This window comes from Callorhinus ursinus, unplaced genomic scaffold (assembly GCF_003265705.2).
Source record: "Callorhinus ursinus isolate GAN/ISIS: 27379988/994484 unplaced genomic scaffold, GSC_fseal_2.0 scaffold12, whole genome shotgun sequence".
Taxonomy (NCBI): Eukaryota; Metazoa; Chordata; class Mammalia; order Carnivora; family Otariidae; genus Callorhinus; species Callorhinus ursinus.
In genome coordinates this window covers 72,369,753-72,385,050 of record NW_027397074.1, presented here as the reverse complement: position 1 = coordinate 72,385,050, position 15,298 = coordinate 72,369,753, and the positions used below count along the sequence as shown (strand labels likewise).

Genomic DNA, 15,298 nt, shown 5'->3' with positions numbered 1-15,298 from the left:
AAGAAATAAATGAACGGCGAAATGAAGAATTTATAGAGTGAGAACCAGAAAGGCCCCAAGTACTGGAGCTTCCGTCCCAGTGGAGTTGGGGCTCACTGCTTTTCTGACACGTGGATGCATTCACCAACCAGGAGGCTCTCTAAATTCTGCTGTCTAGGGAGTCCTATGGAAGTTTCATTATGTAGGCATGATTGATTAAATCCTTGGCCATGGATGATTAATTTCCAGTGTCTCTCCCCTCCTAGAAGTCTGAGGGATGAGGGGCGGGGGGGGGTCGTCAAAGTTCCAATCTCTAATCCTGCCTTGGTTTTTCTGGTGACCAGCCCCCACCCTGAAACTATCCAGGGGTACCCAGTCACTAGTCATCTCATTGGCATACAAAAGATACTCTATCACTCCAGAGATTCCAAGTGTTTTAGGAGCTGTGTGTTAGGAATCAGGGACAAAGACCAAATAAATATTTCTTACTGTACTGCAATTCGAAATAGTACTTTAATTCTAAAAATTGTGTCCTTAGCCAGGTAGGCATAAACGTCATAGTTTCAAGATATCATTTCAATAGTGACGGCGCTTTGGGGCTGATCAAAAGAGGTTCTTTCCGTGCATCCCCTTTGGTTATGAGGTGGTGAGATGGCAGAGGGCTAACTAGGGCTGGAGCTAGGATAACCGGTGATTTAATTTAGCGAAGTTAGCTGCTCCGGTGGCAACTGAACTCACGACATTGGTCTCACTCAAACTGTGCTCCAATTAACTACAATATATTATTCTGGGGTCACGGAGCGGCGGCTCGCTGCCTGGAGTAGCACAGCTGTTCAGAGTAAAAACCAGCAGCTAAGGGGCGCCTGGGTGGCTCAGTCGGTCAAGCGTCTGCCTTCGACTCAGGTCATGATCCCAGGGTCCTGGGATCGAGCCCTGCGTCGGGCTCCCTGCTCCGCGGGAAGCCTGCTTCTCCCTCTCCTACTCCCCCTGCTTGTGTTCCCTCTCTCGCTGTCTCTCTCTCTATCTGTCAAATAAATAAAATCTTAAAAAAAAAATGAACCAGCAGCTAAACAGTTAACTGTCTTTGGGAAAGAAAAAAAACCCATTTTTTAAAAATGCCTTCTTTTTTTAAAAGTTAGCCTGATTGCAGCTGTGATTCTTGAACAGCCTGTTCTGAACCACATGGCCTTACCAGCCTCCCAATCTTCCCACTATGTTCCATGCTCAACTGGCTTTCAACAGCTTTCCCGAAGCAACTCTTCAGCATACTAAACTTGGGATTCTTTAACACCAAGTCACACTTTTCTCTCTTTAATGGGATAATTTAGCCTTCTGACTTTCACAGCAGATGCATTTAAGACTTAGTGATGTCATTTAATTACAGACTCTGAAGAAATCTGAAAGCATCATTATAACTAGCCTGTGCTGTCAGCTCTCTGGTGGAGCCCACCAGCAATGCCATGTACAAGAACAGACTCCAGGGAGGAAGAAAGAAGAGAAAAAGGCACACAGGTCAAGGCCTGTGCTCCATCACGTGAATATTGATGTCCAACCTTCTCCATCTATCACCTAGTCAAATGCAGATAAAACCCAGAAAGGCAAAGACTGAGGGTCCAAATTAGCAGGCAAATGAATGATCAGGTCAATATACCTACAGAACAATCATTAAGGTGTATTCTCTCAGTTAGAGTGATCAAATTAAGATATCAAAGGTACATTTTTCTGTCCTCTTAATGGTCTCTTGAAGTCTTAACCACTAGAGTTCAATAGCTACTATGAGCCATTACAAGCACTTGCACATGACCTCTTTGCTTAGTAAGAGAGATGATGAAGATTAAGAGAAAAAAATATGAGCAAAGGAAAGATTATGTGTTAATCAAACAAGAAAGTGCTTTAAGAAAAATTAAATGGTGTAATTTAAAATTTTATTGATTTGAATTAACATAATAATTATTAATATTACCATTGAAAATGGAAGGATAGATAAAATAAACGTTTTAAACCGATGATTACTATTCTTTAAGAACATAAGAATGGTGGTGTGAAGAATTTATCACATTCATAAGTTGTCCCAAAAAAGCAAATCAAAACACACAAAAAAATAAATATGCACCTCATCTACTGCTTAAAAAAATTTTCTTTTGGTACTCACTGCCATCAACTACAGGTCAGAACAATGAAACTGTATAGAAGAGTTTAGCAAAATGTGAAAGCATCCACAACCACAGATCTGTATTACCTCCTGTTACTGAGAACAGGTATTACTGGTACATTGTAAGCAAAAGACAACTAAGTTATCTCTGTTTGTCAAAATCTGAACTTCCTGCCTTGCAAATAATTTGCAATTTTTAGAACTACCTGTAAGCAATGATCCCATACACTAACTCTCCACACAGTTCACTGAATGTGTACTTTATTACACTACTTAAATGCAAGAGTTCAAGAGCACAAACATGGATGAGTAATTTGGTGTGGTGAATGAGATGAACATTCTGGCCTTCTGCCACCAGGAATCATATAAAATTCATTGTTCATAAAAGCAGTTATGTCCGAGGGGAACTGCAAGTAGGATGATGGCCGGGGCCATGACTGATATGATGCCACACATAGCAGTGCTTCACATGCAAGCATCAAAGGCCACCACTATGATCCACTCTTCCAACAACCAACCACAGACAATCCCTGGTCTCTGGATATCTCCAGCCAGAGCTAGTCTTGGCAGCCTATACGGCAATGGAGACTTAAGGATGCCATGAAAACATGGACGCTCCAAGTCCCCTACCACTGGGAAGGAACCGAAGAAGGAAAGTTTTCAAGGGCTACAATGGCTCATATCCATAGTAGAGGATATGAGTTACAGAGGGTTCTTTAAAAAGTCATTTACTGAATACTATGAACCACGTGAATTACTATATACACTTTCGTATTAACCCTCATCATACTCCCATGAGATACACATCCCTATTTTAACGATGAAGCACATATGTACAGAACTTGCCCACTGTCACTAGGCAAATAAAAATGGCACAGTTGTGCTTCCAACCCCAGTCTGTCTGGATGCTTGGGTCCTTCCACTCTGTCACCTTGCCTTCCAATGGCTTGAGCCAGTGACCAGGACCAATCAACCAATATGTAGCCTTGAAACCAGAAGTCAGGTCTGTGGAGACTTGTCTTTTTGTAAACGTCACAAAAATATTGCCAGCCTTTGATATCATGCCCCTTTCCCTCCATGCAGAGGGTAATCGTAGTTAGGTACCCAGGCAGTAGCAACATTTAATGTAAGGGCAGTAATTCCTGGTATTCATTTAACCAGATTTTATCTACAAAAGAAAGTGTTTCAGGGGCCCCATTAAAAGTGTGACTTGCCCCGGGCTCCACTTCTGCTATAGATGGATGCTGTGAAGAAGGTTCCCATGTTGGGATCATTCTTCTGCCCTGATTCAAGACTTAGCCTTTGACAGCTTTCAGCCTGCCTGATCTGAGTCTCATCTGTTCAAGTAGATTATTGCAAAAGAGGCTCCTTGCCTAGTGAGATCAACATGCAGGGAGCATCAGATAATTTCTAATTGAATTTTGCATCACTTTGATTAACGTTAATACCCTCAAGGCCCTAAGGATGGGTGCATTTTTGTGATTTGAAATAATCCAACCATTTTGTAAAACCATGAAGGGGTATTTGCTTATTTGTAAGCCCAGAGGCCCAGGTATCTAACTAGTTTGCATCCCAGAATGCCCTCAGAGGTTACATTTATTTTAGTAAACCTAGATATGTATAAATATAACATTTCCTAATGCAGCATTTTGACAAATGACCAGCAATGTCTGCATTGATGACTTCCTCTGAGCCAAAGAAGCATGTTTTCTACAAAGGCTTAAAAGATACCGAACATAGATAGTATCTGCAACCCTTGGCAGCATCTTGATACTGACCCAACTTGGTTGTATTCATCCCCAAAGACAAATTAGTAGAAAGACTCATACACATTAGGATTACAAAGGAATTTTTTTTTTTTTAATTAGAAGCCGTAAGGGAATGATTAAAATTAGAAGAGGTGGATTCTGACATAACAAAAGCTATTTTTGCATTGTCACTCCTCAAGTGGCATGTCTGGAAGAATATTATTTGTGTTTTGTAGCTGGCCAAACTAAAAATAAGTTAGACAACTTGCCCAAAGGCATAGTAGCTGTGAATCAGTCAAGAACACAATTGGGAGCTGAGGTCCTGAGCCCCCTTGCCTCTCCACTGATCACAATGAGTTACTGCAGAGCCCTGTATGGGGGACTCACAAAGGCGCAGAAGGTCCAATGCAAGGCAAGTTCTCTGGAGACATATCAAGCTCTCCCACAAGCTTTAGGTACAGGGGTGGTTGGGCTTCAATCATCTGGAAAAACCCCACACACTGGTTTTAGAATCAACAGATTTTTAGAATTAGAAAGGGTCTGTGCATTCACTGATATTCCCATTCCTGAATTTTTCAGATAAAGAAACAAACCCAGAAAGATTAAGGTACTGAAAAGAAACACAACTAGTTAAGTGGCAGAGCCAGGTCCCAAAACTCAGGTCTACCAATTCCTAACTCATTGCTCTGTTAATCACCACTGTGTGCACAAACCATCTTTAGACTTCAGAACTGACAGAAAGCCAGTTTATTTTTATAGTGAATCCAGGAACCCCAAGAAGTCTAGTTTAATCGAGTTTAATGACCTCTGTAGGCTACCAACAAATGAACCAGATAATCTAAAACAGCTTTCTCCACAGACTGTTTTGAATTTTACATTTAGAGAGTTTTTTGTTGTTGTTGTTGTTGTTGTTGTTTGCTTGAGACTCTGTAGTTCCCTTATATAGGAAGACATTATCTAATAGTTGTCATTTTCTCTTGAACTGAAGTGTTGTAAGGAACATAGGCAGAATGTTCCATTCTCGTCAGTGTTGCTGACGCAATGGCCAGTGTCTCATTCTCCCAAAGACTAATAAAAAAACCATCTGCTCAGTTTTGTGATGTCATATGTGGAGTCACCATGAAGTAGGCCTATTATAACCAGAGCAACTTCTAGAAGATAAAGTAAACACTTGGCATTTTAGGAGGCAAAATTGAATAATTCTTAGTTTTAAAAATACCAACATGCTAACAGGGACTCTGGCAGCCATAGAAGTTCTCCATTTCAATCTCCCTTTAAGAGAATATGCTGTGGGGGGCAAAGGTGATTGTTGGCCTCGAGGCACCATACCTTTGAGTCTCCTCAGTGGTCACGCCAGGCCACAGATGATGGAGCATGGCAGACATACTTAAACTGGGCCACTGCACCCCAATGTGGGGTTCTTTATGACACTCCTATGCTCGAAATGAAAAAAAAAAAAACAAAAAACAAAAAACAAAGACATTGCTCCTTGAGAATTATTCACAATAATTCTGGTAGACTCCTGGTAAATCTGGGACAGTTGCTAAGTCCAAGCAAGACATTGTCTCTATTAACATAAAAGGGCAGTTTAAAATACATACGCATAGGAAGAAACGTGTTTAATGAAAAGCTCTTAAAACCAATTTTTGAGCTCCCAAACCCATCACATCTCTGAGGCTGCTAATATCATGAATGCTTCCCTTTTCCACATTTACACAGTGTAGCTTTTTTCAATTCTTAAAAAGCAATTATAGGAAGGAGAAATTATTTCAAATATGAAGAAAATGAAGGATTTGAGGGGAAGGTCGTTAACTGTGAATGTTAAGGCAGTTAGGGTACTGCTTGATGGCTAGAAATAAAAACATCACTAGTTGTAAAAAACCGTCAGTGACCATTAGTTCTGTGCTAATGTCACTTGGTAGAAAAAAGCCTATCCCTTCAGCATCCAACACCTGCTCTTCCAACCTACCAGAACCCACTGCTCTGCTCCCCAGTAAATCATCAGGATAAGTCCTCTGACCTGGACATCAAGAAATCACTAACTGAAATTTCCCCAATGATCCAAAGGCCCTCTGAGTTCTGAAACATTTCAAGGAACAGAATTGCTAAGTTATTTGTTCCTTCTCTTCTCCCCCTTACTCTTTGCTTTTTATAGTACCATAAATCCATGTTTCTCATCTAGCAATACAGCAAAAATAAGAGTTAGCAGTATTGAGAAAGCCTTTTAAAAAAACCCTCATTTTTGTAGACAGGGAAATAAAATGCATAGTATTTAAACCTCTCACTTACACAATGAAGATGGCAAGTAGATATAAATTTTACAGTATTTAAAAGCAAAACCCTGTGGCCTACCCAAACAAAATTACCTTTCTAATACAACTTTGCAATGGAAATTTCAACTCCAAAGGTAATTTTGCCTCCAAGGTACTTACTAATATATGAATTACATTCACAAAGATGAATCAATAGAACTTGTTTGATAGCTTCATCATCCCTCCATTACAGCAAATCTTCTAAGGCAGCAGGAAAGATCATAAGGATGTTTGAATTGCCTATTTGAAGATACAGAGGAGGCCAAATCCTATCATACCTATTACAGAATAGAGCCTGACCATGAAATCTTAATTAACACTGTAACAATTTACTTAAAAGTCTCTGACGTAGCCCATGTGAAGCGAAATCAGAAGGGAAATGCTGTTAGCATTTTAGAATTAAATTCAAAGAAAAAAAATGACACGGCAGAGGCCACATTACAGACTAATAAGGGATTCGATAAGGCAATTATTGCTTGGGTATTGTTTCTGCTATGTGACAGAACGAAAGGGAAACAGTTCTGAAACTTTGGCTAGATTATAACTTTCCAAATGAATAATGGTGGGAAGACAGTAAGTGGTCCACAACCTTCCGACTTCCTCCATACTCTCAAAAGAGTGGAGAAGTCTTATATGAAATAGTATCTCAGACCAAGTCCTTTTTAAAGTTAATAAGGGAATCATGAGGAACTTGGTTTCTTTTTTTTTTTCCCCTCATTAATTACCCCCTTAAATCAGAAACAAGAGAGAGAACAGGATGAAAGGCAACTTGGGTGAAAACTCTTACTCTCCACACTTTGGACCTTTCCTTTGTCTTAATCACAGTACCAGGAAGAATACCTACAATTCTCATCAATCAAGTATACTTTTATAAGCCTTTCAGGGATACTTTTTTTTTTTTTAATGAAGGATAAAGTAAAGGGTGATGTTAGTAAATACCTAGGCAGCAAATAGCACAGAGGTATGGGAGAGATGTTGTTCCAGGGAGAACAGAAAATCACTTGGCTAAGGTATGGCACCAAGACAATCTTCATAATGAATCAAGATAATAGAAGGTGTTACGTATGATACATACTAATTATATGCTAGAGGCTGTCTAAGAACTTCATATATATTAACATGCTTAATCCTTACAACAATCCTTTAAAGGAGGTACTGTTCCTGTCATCCCTCAATACCAGATGAGGAAACTGAAAACAGGCTTAGTGACTTTCTCAAGGTCACATAACTAAAAAATGACTAGGCCAGGATGTGAACCTAGGATGGTTTCTAAAGTCTGCACTGCACTCTCAGCCACGTGCCACCCTCTCTCGTCTATACTGCTCATCTGCTTCTTACTATAATTCCAAAACAGGCCATCCCTGATTCCGCCAATAGTCCAAATATTGCCTTGTTCTTAAGAATGACATTCACTAAGAACGTGAAAGCATTTTTCAGCTCTAGAGTAGCAACTTCTCACATGACCATCTGTAGGAAGTATTTTTACTATATGCTGTGGTTCAAAAAGAAATCCTCAGGTTATATGACTCAGACCTAAATATACAGTCCAGTACTGAGGTTCCCTGATAATATCTTCTGAAGATATATGTGTGAAAGCAAAGTTAGGTGACAAAAAAACTTTATATGTATTCTCAACAGAACAAGCAAAGGCCCAGAAGAAAGAACAAAGTGTACATGGTTTTTAATCTCAGTAGAAATTCTGATAAATACTATGTTCAAAGAATTCTCCTTGATAGGGAAGAAGAATCATTAAAGATTCTAGCAAAAACACTTTAACTCTATAATTTTAGCAGACTAAATATAAAGAAATCAACAGCAAAAGATAATTACAAAATAATGTCTCAAAATATAAATTAAGTAATTTTCTTGACCCTCAAGTGGTCCTACATTGACAACAAAATTAAAGCTTGTGCTCTTTTTTGATTTACTGTAGTTCCTTTCCAGAAGGCTAAAAGGGCCTTCTTGTTACAACTTTGTTTCATGTTTTTAATATGGTAGTGAACTACACTTAAGTATTCTTACATACAAAGCAACTAAGAGGACATCAGTAAAGCAGGGAACAAGTTTGTGGCCTGTAACTTGCAGTAAAGAAATAGAGAATATTGTAGTTTGTTAAGAACACCCATCTGAAGACCCAAAGCAGCAGCTTTCTGAACTTAATCCAAATTATTTGGCATATGAATAGGCTTACTCTGAGCCAAATGTTAGCTCTTGGATATTTGATAACTCTTAAAAAATAATATGTTGATGACTTAAGAGGATACAAATACGATTTATATTTGTCATAATTTATACATGATCTTAAAAATCAGAGACAAGAATAAATGAATCCTGTCCACATTCACAATGGAACTCAACTCTTCATTCATACTTTGTACCCCTTCATTCACAAACACACCCCTTCAATTAGCCTTCTTTGGCGGTCCCTTTCTCCACATAAAGACATTGGGCTGGGGGTAGCACATGCCTAAATGTCTGCAACGAGAGACAAGATGATCAATTAACTCCTGCGAGATGGTGGAATAAATTAATATAAGACTGAAAATAAGGTACAAATCATGTCAGTGCAGTTAGCATTTGGAAAAGAAGAAGAGTAGCCTGTAAGATGGATACCACGTTGTTGCTTTATTGAGCAACAACATAAGATACCATCATTTATATTCCTTGCACCAGAAGGTGAAATGAGAAAACAGACTGTACAATAGTAAAGAGACAGTGAACAAAAGAAACCAAAAAAACTCAATTTCCTCAGGTGACTAACCTATTCCTTAAAATCATACTTGCAGTTTGAAGTCTCCACTTCTTTGAGCTTTCTAGCCTGGGCAGAATTAGATCTCTACTTCATTTTTCCTTATTTCTTTAAGAGTGCTTTTTAAAAAAAAAAGTTTGCTTGTTTGTTTGTTTGTTTTTTTTTGAGAGAGGGAGAGAGCATGCATGTGCACACACAAGTGGAGCAGAGGGAGGGGCAGAGGAGAGAGAGAGATCTTAAGCCGACTCTGCACTGAGTGCGCAGCCCCATGTGGGGCTCGATCTCAGGACCCTGAGATCATGACCTGAGCTGAAATCAAGAGGGACACTCAACCGACTGAGCCATCCAGGCGTCCCTAAAGTGCTTTTTATCCGCAGAAGATCCATAAATGTCTAAAAAAAACCAAGTCCATTAACACTATAATCAAGGAGAAGATGTATTTCCTTCAAGAGAACTGATGATGTGGTTTTCTTCTAGCATTAAGTCTCAGTTTATACTTCCTAGGAATCCTTTCTGAAGTGCCAGGAATGCCAAACTTGAGTTGCTCTTTCCTAGACACTAGAACATCCCAAGTGGTCAACAGCCACGACTTACCTGTATTGAGGGCCCCATACAAAACCTACTATCTCTTATGTATAAGGATTTAGGATACTCAACAGAAAAATAAATGAACAAGTTTGTGGAATTATGGGTGCCTCACAGGAGATATGGACAGGGAAAAAGATCTCGTATTTTCTTGGATGTTTTGATGCCTTAACTGTGTCACAGTCCTCTCTACTGTATTAAATCCACAGAAAAGTACAGGGAGAATATGTCCCAGAGAACATTAGTATAGCTATGCAGATATTCTTCCAGATGCACCTGCTATATGTTTGACCAAGAAAATTAGTCTTTCTAACTTTATTAAAGATGATAAACAAAGCAAGAGTGCAAAGACAGTGCTACACTGTGTACACAGATTAAGAAAGGCATGTCTTTGCAGATCACAGTGTGTGTCTGTCCACTTGACTATGCCACTCAATGGCTGAACAAGAGGCTTGAGGTCATTTTGCCATGATGTAGGCTAAGAATGATCAATTTACATGAAAGCTTCACACATGGAGGCTGTGCATGTCATCCAAATCGATTTCTATTCCTTTTCCCCAAAGGCAAGGTATATTGCAGGTTAAAGAGACAAAGAAACTCTGGTATGTGGCACTATATAGTAAAGAGATGAGAAGAAAAATGGAATTCCGCACTTCTGACAATACAAACTAAGGGAAATAAACCATGTAAAAGATTGTCTATCTTTTTCAAAAACTGCCACAATTATGACTCCATGAAGAGTTAAATCCTCTTAAAACCCACAGACCTGGAGCCCTAACATAAAGGGGATGCTCCACCATCTGCCATTTGTCTGAGTCACCGCTGGAGGTACAGACTTTGGTCAGGTTAGCCATATTTTCGTCATTATCCATTATTTACTCAATTCGTGGGGAGGGGCAAGTTGAGTGGAGGCTTAGAATCTTCAGGGAAAAATATCACAAACTTGACATTGTGAGTTATCCATAGGCCTCAGTGATTCTTGAAGTTGGTCCAGGGATGAGCTTCATACACCCCATTTAATTTTCCTAAAAACATCTAATCCACTAAACCCAATGGAAATATGAACTCAGAACTCATGTCCATAAGTTAAGGACCATATACTATAATATGCACAAATAGAGCAAGAAGTTAGGCTTGAACTAAGTGGATCTGTAAAATTTCTTTTTTATAAGAAGTCAAGTTAAATGCCTTCAAGTTACTATGCTTAATATCCATGGACAATATGCCACTGATTATCAGTAATAACTTGAGTTAAACAGCAATGGTATAGGAATAATAGTAATAACCTCAACTGGAGCTAATATTTGTTGAATGCTTACTATGTGCTGGGCTCCGTCTCAGCTAATTTTATATATATTATTTCATCATCTTTGTCTTCTTTTCTCAACATCTTTATTCGATGTCATGCTACTTCCTACTGGAATATCTTTAAACCTTTACAAACATTAGTAGGAGTCCACAGCTGGTACAGAGGCTGTATTCATTTAGAAAGCAAGTGAACCATTATAGTAACACATATGGAATTGACTAAGCATACACTTTCTGCTCATGCCTGAGAATAATTTAAGGTATCAGTCTGGATCTTCAGGGATGCTGATGGTCTACACTCCTGTACCCTTTCCAACTCTGCCCTGGGGCTGGGTTAGCTCATTGGATAGAGAATCATACAATGAGGTCCAGAATATGGCTTAATCAGCTTTCTGATACCAGTTTATTTCACACAGAGAGTAATCACTCAGCATCACACATCGTATCCCTAATCCCAGCTACGTGTTTTGAAAATATATCTTTGTGAGGAGACCAGATGTAACAGGGAGTGGCTTCATAAAAACTCAGCCCTATTATTAGAATGATGGGTGTGGGGAGATTAAAACCGCCACAACCACAACACAGAACAAATCTCAGACACGTTCTTTGCTGGTAGTGGACGGCAGACCTCTGTTGACAGACACTGGCTATCTGCTATGCGCGTCCCTCTAGGTTGGAAGGGTGGTAGACAGAGTGTGGTGGAGGAGCTGGGGTGCAGGGGAGTGGACAGCAGGGGCAGTAGGCTGGTGTGTGTATGAGTACATAAGAGCAAGGGAAGGAAAGTCAGCGCCTCCAAGAATTTATGTTATCAGCTTACTGCTGACATTTCAACTTCCAAAATGTAAGAGTTAATTAGAATCCACAAGAAAGTATCCAGAGATTTTAGCTGCTGTGGAAGGTAGCACATTTTGGGGATATATGATCTGCTCTGGTAAGGAGCATCTCCCAGGCAGTCAGCAAGGGAGCTCAAAAAGCAAAAATAAAACAAAACCTAGCAATTGTACAGACTCTCAAGGCTCTACTCCAAACCTACTTACTGCATTAGGTTTTTACTTGGGGTGCATGTTGATAGGAGAGAAGTCAGACAGGAGCAGGAATCTACACTTTTAAGAAAATCTCTAGCGAATTCCTACTTTGCTATGCTTGGAAACCACTACCCTAGGGACACTAGTTATGAGATCTTGGGAGTTGAAAAAGACCAAATTTCTGCACATGACTTGACTAGACATGTCTCTAAACAGGAAAGAGAAACTTAGCGGATCACCTGTTAAAAAGTATAGTTTTCAACCAGAAAGTTCCAGCAAGCCTTCTTACGCCCCTCAGCGGGTATTTATGAGGTCTAGGTAAGTACCGGGTAAAGATGACATATGATAAAAGCAAGCGGGGGGGGGGTACCTGGGTGGCTCAGTGGGTTGAGCAAGTGACTCTTGGTTTCAACTCAGGTTGAGATCTCAGGCTCATGGGATCGAGCCTCGCATCCGGCCCTGTGCTTGGCAGGGACTCTGATTTGGATTCTCTCTCTTCCTCTGCCCCTCCTACTTGTGCTCACTCTAACATAAATAAATAAATCTAAAAAGCCCCCAAAACAAACCCCAAGCAGAGGGCAACACAAGATTGCCCAGAGTCCTACAGATGACTGTGGAGTAGCTTCCCCATTTACACTCACTGCAACCCTACAAGGAAGGTATGCTTTCTATGCCCATTTTACAGATGAGAAAACTCAAGGTCGCAAAAGTCTAGTGATTTACACAAAGTCACTCCGATAATAAGGCAGGAAGTAGTGCTCTAAAGGAAAGGAGACAAAGGCCAGAAGTCAGGAGAATGTAGTTTCAGTTCAGGCTTACTCTGTAGTACTCTGGGCCTCAAATGTCTTTGCATGTAAAATAAAGACCATTCGGAAGGTCTCTAAAAATTTTAATAATTTATGAGTTTAAGCTGTCACAAGGAGGGTTTCTGCTTAGTTTCTTTCCTGTTATACTTCATTACCATGTTATAATGATGTTCAGCAAAAGGGGGGGGGGTGTTAAAATTTTAGATGAGATACTACTGCAGGAGTTATCCAAATTTAAGGTTTACATATAGGAGAATAAATAATTTTAATTAATGCACTGCAGTTTCTGCTTTAGGAAAAATGGTGGTGGGGGTGGTGCTAGTGGTTTGAGCTCGACAGCATGGAAGACTCGTGGAAGACTCTGTGTTCTAATGCCTAAGTTGCAACGACAAGTGGTATCTTCCACGAGACCAGGTGTTAGGGAGTACTGTGTGAGATGTTCCGAAATATTACCAAGGCTGGCTGCAGTAACAACTCTGTCTGGAAAATGCATACCCGGCATAGCCTGGGATGCAGAGCACATACCAAGTAGGAAACATAAATGTGCAGAACGGCTGTATAATTGTTGAACTTGTGCCTCATATATTCATGGTTAATTTTGGCAAACGATTTCAGTTACGGGAAGGGGGAAGATGGGGAGGGGGTGACTTCTCCTGTCCTCCAGCTTCCCAGAAATGTATTAGAAATGACAGCCTATGATTGCTGCAGACAGCAGCTAATTAACTGTCATTATAAAACACATGTCAGAGCCTGGGGCCTATGAGGGATCTGATGTCTAATTTCTCTCCAGAATAGTAAGAGTCTCCTTTGAAACAAGCTGGTGAATGAATTGTGTTGTCTTATTAATCAACTGATTTCAATCTGACCCCCTATTTCCCCTCCCATACCTTACTCTTTCCTGCTGCATCCCCTCCCCCAACTACTTAGGAACTCATATTTTAGACAAGTGATGGATTGAAAATAGCATCCTGACATCTTCTGCCTAGGCAACCTCAATAAAGAGCTACTGCAGAAATATGATATGGAAATGGGAGCTGTTTGTAAAACCTATTAACTCAATAATGAAACAATTATTCCTAAACAACCATGAAAATTACTTACAAGCCTTATTTTCTCTCATTTTGCCCTATCATGGATTGCGATTCTATTTTCATTCCTATTAATTAGAACAAAGAATTTAATCCTTTTCTCCTATTATGCAAAAACAAGCATGGTTATTAGGGAGCTATCTAGTTTCCAATTAATTTTATTTAGGGATGAATTGCAGAGACAGAACCATTACTGATGTCCCCTAACTAGGGAGTTAAGACGAAATGGGGCCTGAGTCAACACAGAAAGTAAGTAATTTCCCTCAGTTCATCTTTCCATTCACAAGATTACTCATCAGCTTCCCCCAAAACAGATCCATGACAGTTTGCAACTAAGCCAGGAACGTTTGCAAATGAGGTTAAACGAAACAAGAAAAAAGACTGTCAGTTGATAGAAGTTACGTAAGATCCCGCATATAATACATCCATGGTACCTCCCACTCACCCCCTCCAGTAGTGGTGTATAATGTACATTCATATAGGATTTCCTGGGAGTCGAGGCCACATTCTGTACCCATTTAGTCTGTGTTACTGATAATGACTAAGCAGTGTTTTTCAAACTGCGTGCGCATCATAACCAAAACGGAATGGGGTGATAATACAATAGAATAGGACAGAACAGAAAATATCAGAGTATACTGTATGTAGTAATATATGTTTCTGTATGTCTGTCCATAAGTATATATGTATGTATGCATACTTGCACACTGTTGGTTATGGCAAAACTTCTGAAAATCCTTGGACTAAGATAAAGGAATTGGTCAACAAATACTCATTAAACATACGTATGACCCCAAAGCAAACTGAATTAGCATACTGCTTGTCAGCTACCTAATGTAGACGCTACTCATTAGACACACCTGCTCCCATCTTTCCTCCACGAGGAGTAATGAGCCAGTGTGAGAATGATCCTGGTGCCAAAGGTCTAAAGATAACCCTATGACTGACTGGTAAAGTCAGTTGCAACTTCCGTTAAGAATTAGCTGTGATCTGGGATGCTGGTAAATGTTGAGAAAGCTCCATGATGTGCATTACAGAAATGTAAAATAAGCCATAATATTTTATCTAAGTGATCAGAGCAGATGATTATGTTCTATTTTTAAAATGGTACGATCTTGACTCCACAGTCAGAAGCAGTCACTTAATTATGACATACTCAAGAGCCAATAAAATCCAGTAATCTGTGCGTACATTAAATGATATTTACATCTGCCCAGGAGAGTACTGATAAATAATTACCATATTGAAAATCCCATTCTGGGTTTTCCCACATTAGCTCTGCTTGCAATATCTTGTCCCGAGGCTTCTGTGGCTCGGGCCTTAGATGGTAGCACTGGCCCACAGGCTTAAAAAAGCTAAAGGACTTTGTGAACTGGGTTGCTATACACAGGGTCAGCTCAGGATAAAACTGTTCATTTGTCTCTACATTGTTTTGTGTATGGATCCAGCTAGTATTTACCAAGTGATAACTATGGATCAGGCATACCACTGGGGATATGTGCATAAAGGCATGTTTTTTGTTCTCAAAAACCATACCATCTACTAA

At 39.7% G+C, this 15,298-nt stretch overlaps 1 protein-coding gene and 1 long non-coding RNA gene across 4 annotated transcripts in view; one reads left to right on the top strand and one right to left on the bottom strand.

The window, feature by feature from the left end:
- The window catches only part of EXOC4 (exocyst complex component 4), a 728,355-nt gene that overhangs the window by 235,088 nt on the left and 477,969 nt on the right, over window positions 1-15,298 (bottom strand). Inside the window, exon 11 of one of the 2 annotated variants that reach the window (XM_025854873.2) lies at window positions 4,343-4,361. The exons of the other annotated variant lie outside the window; for it this stretch is intronic. Within the exon in view, the coding sequence (XP_025710658.1) occupies window positions 4,358-4,361 (4 nt within the window). The 3' untranslated portion in view covers window positions 4,343-4,357. Of the gene's footprint in view, window positions 1-4,342; window positions 4,362-15,298 lie in introns of those variants that run through there. 2 annotated transcript variants of the gene reach the window in all.
- Window positions 1-15,298, top strand: part of LOC112810981 (uncharacterized) — a 64,302-nt gene that overhangs the window by 31,046 nt on the left and 17,958 nt on the right. The window lies entirely within an intron of this gene.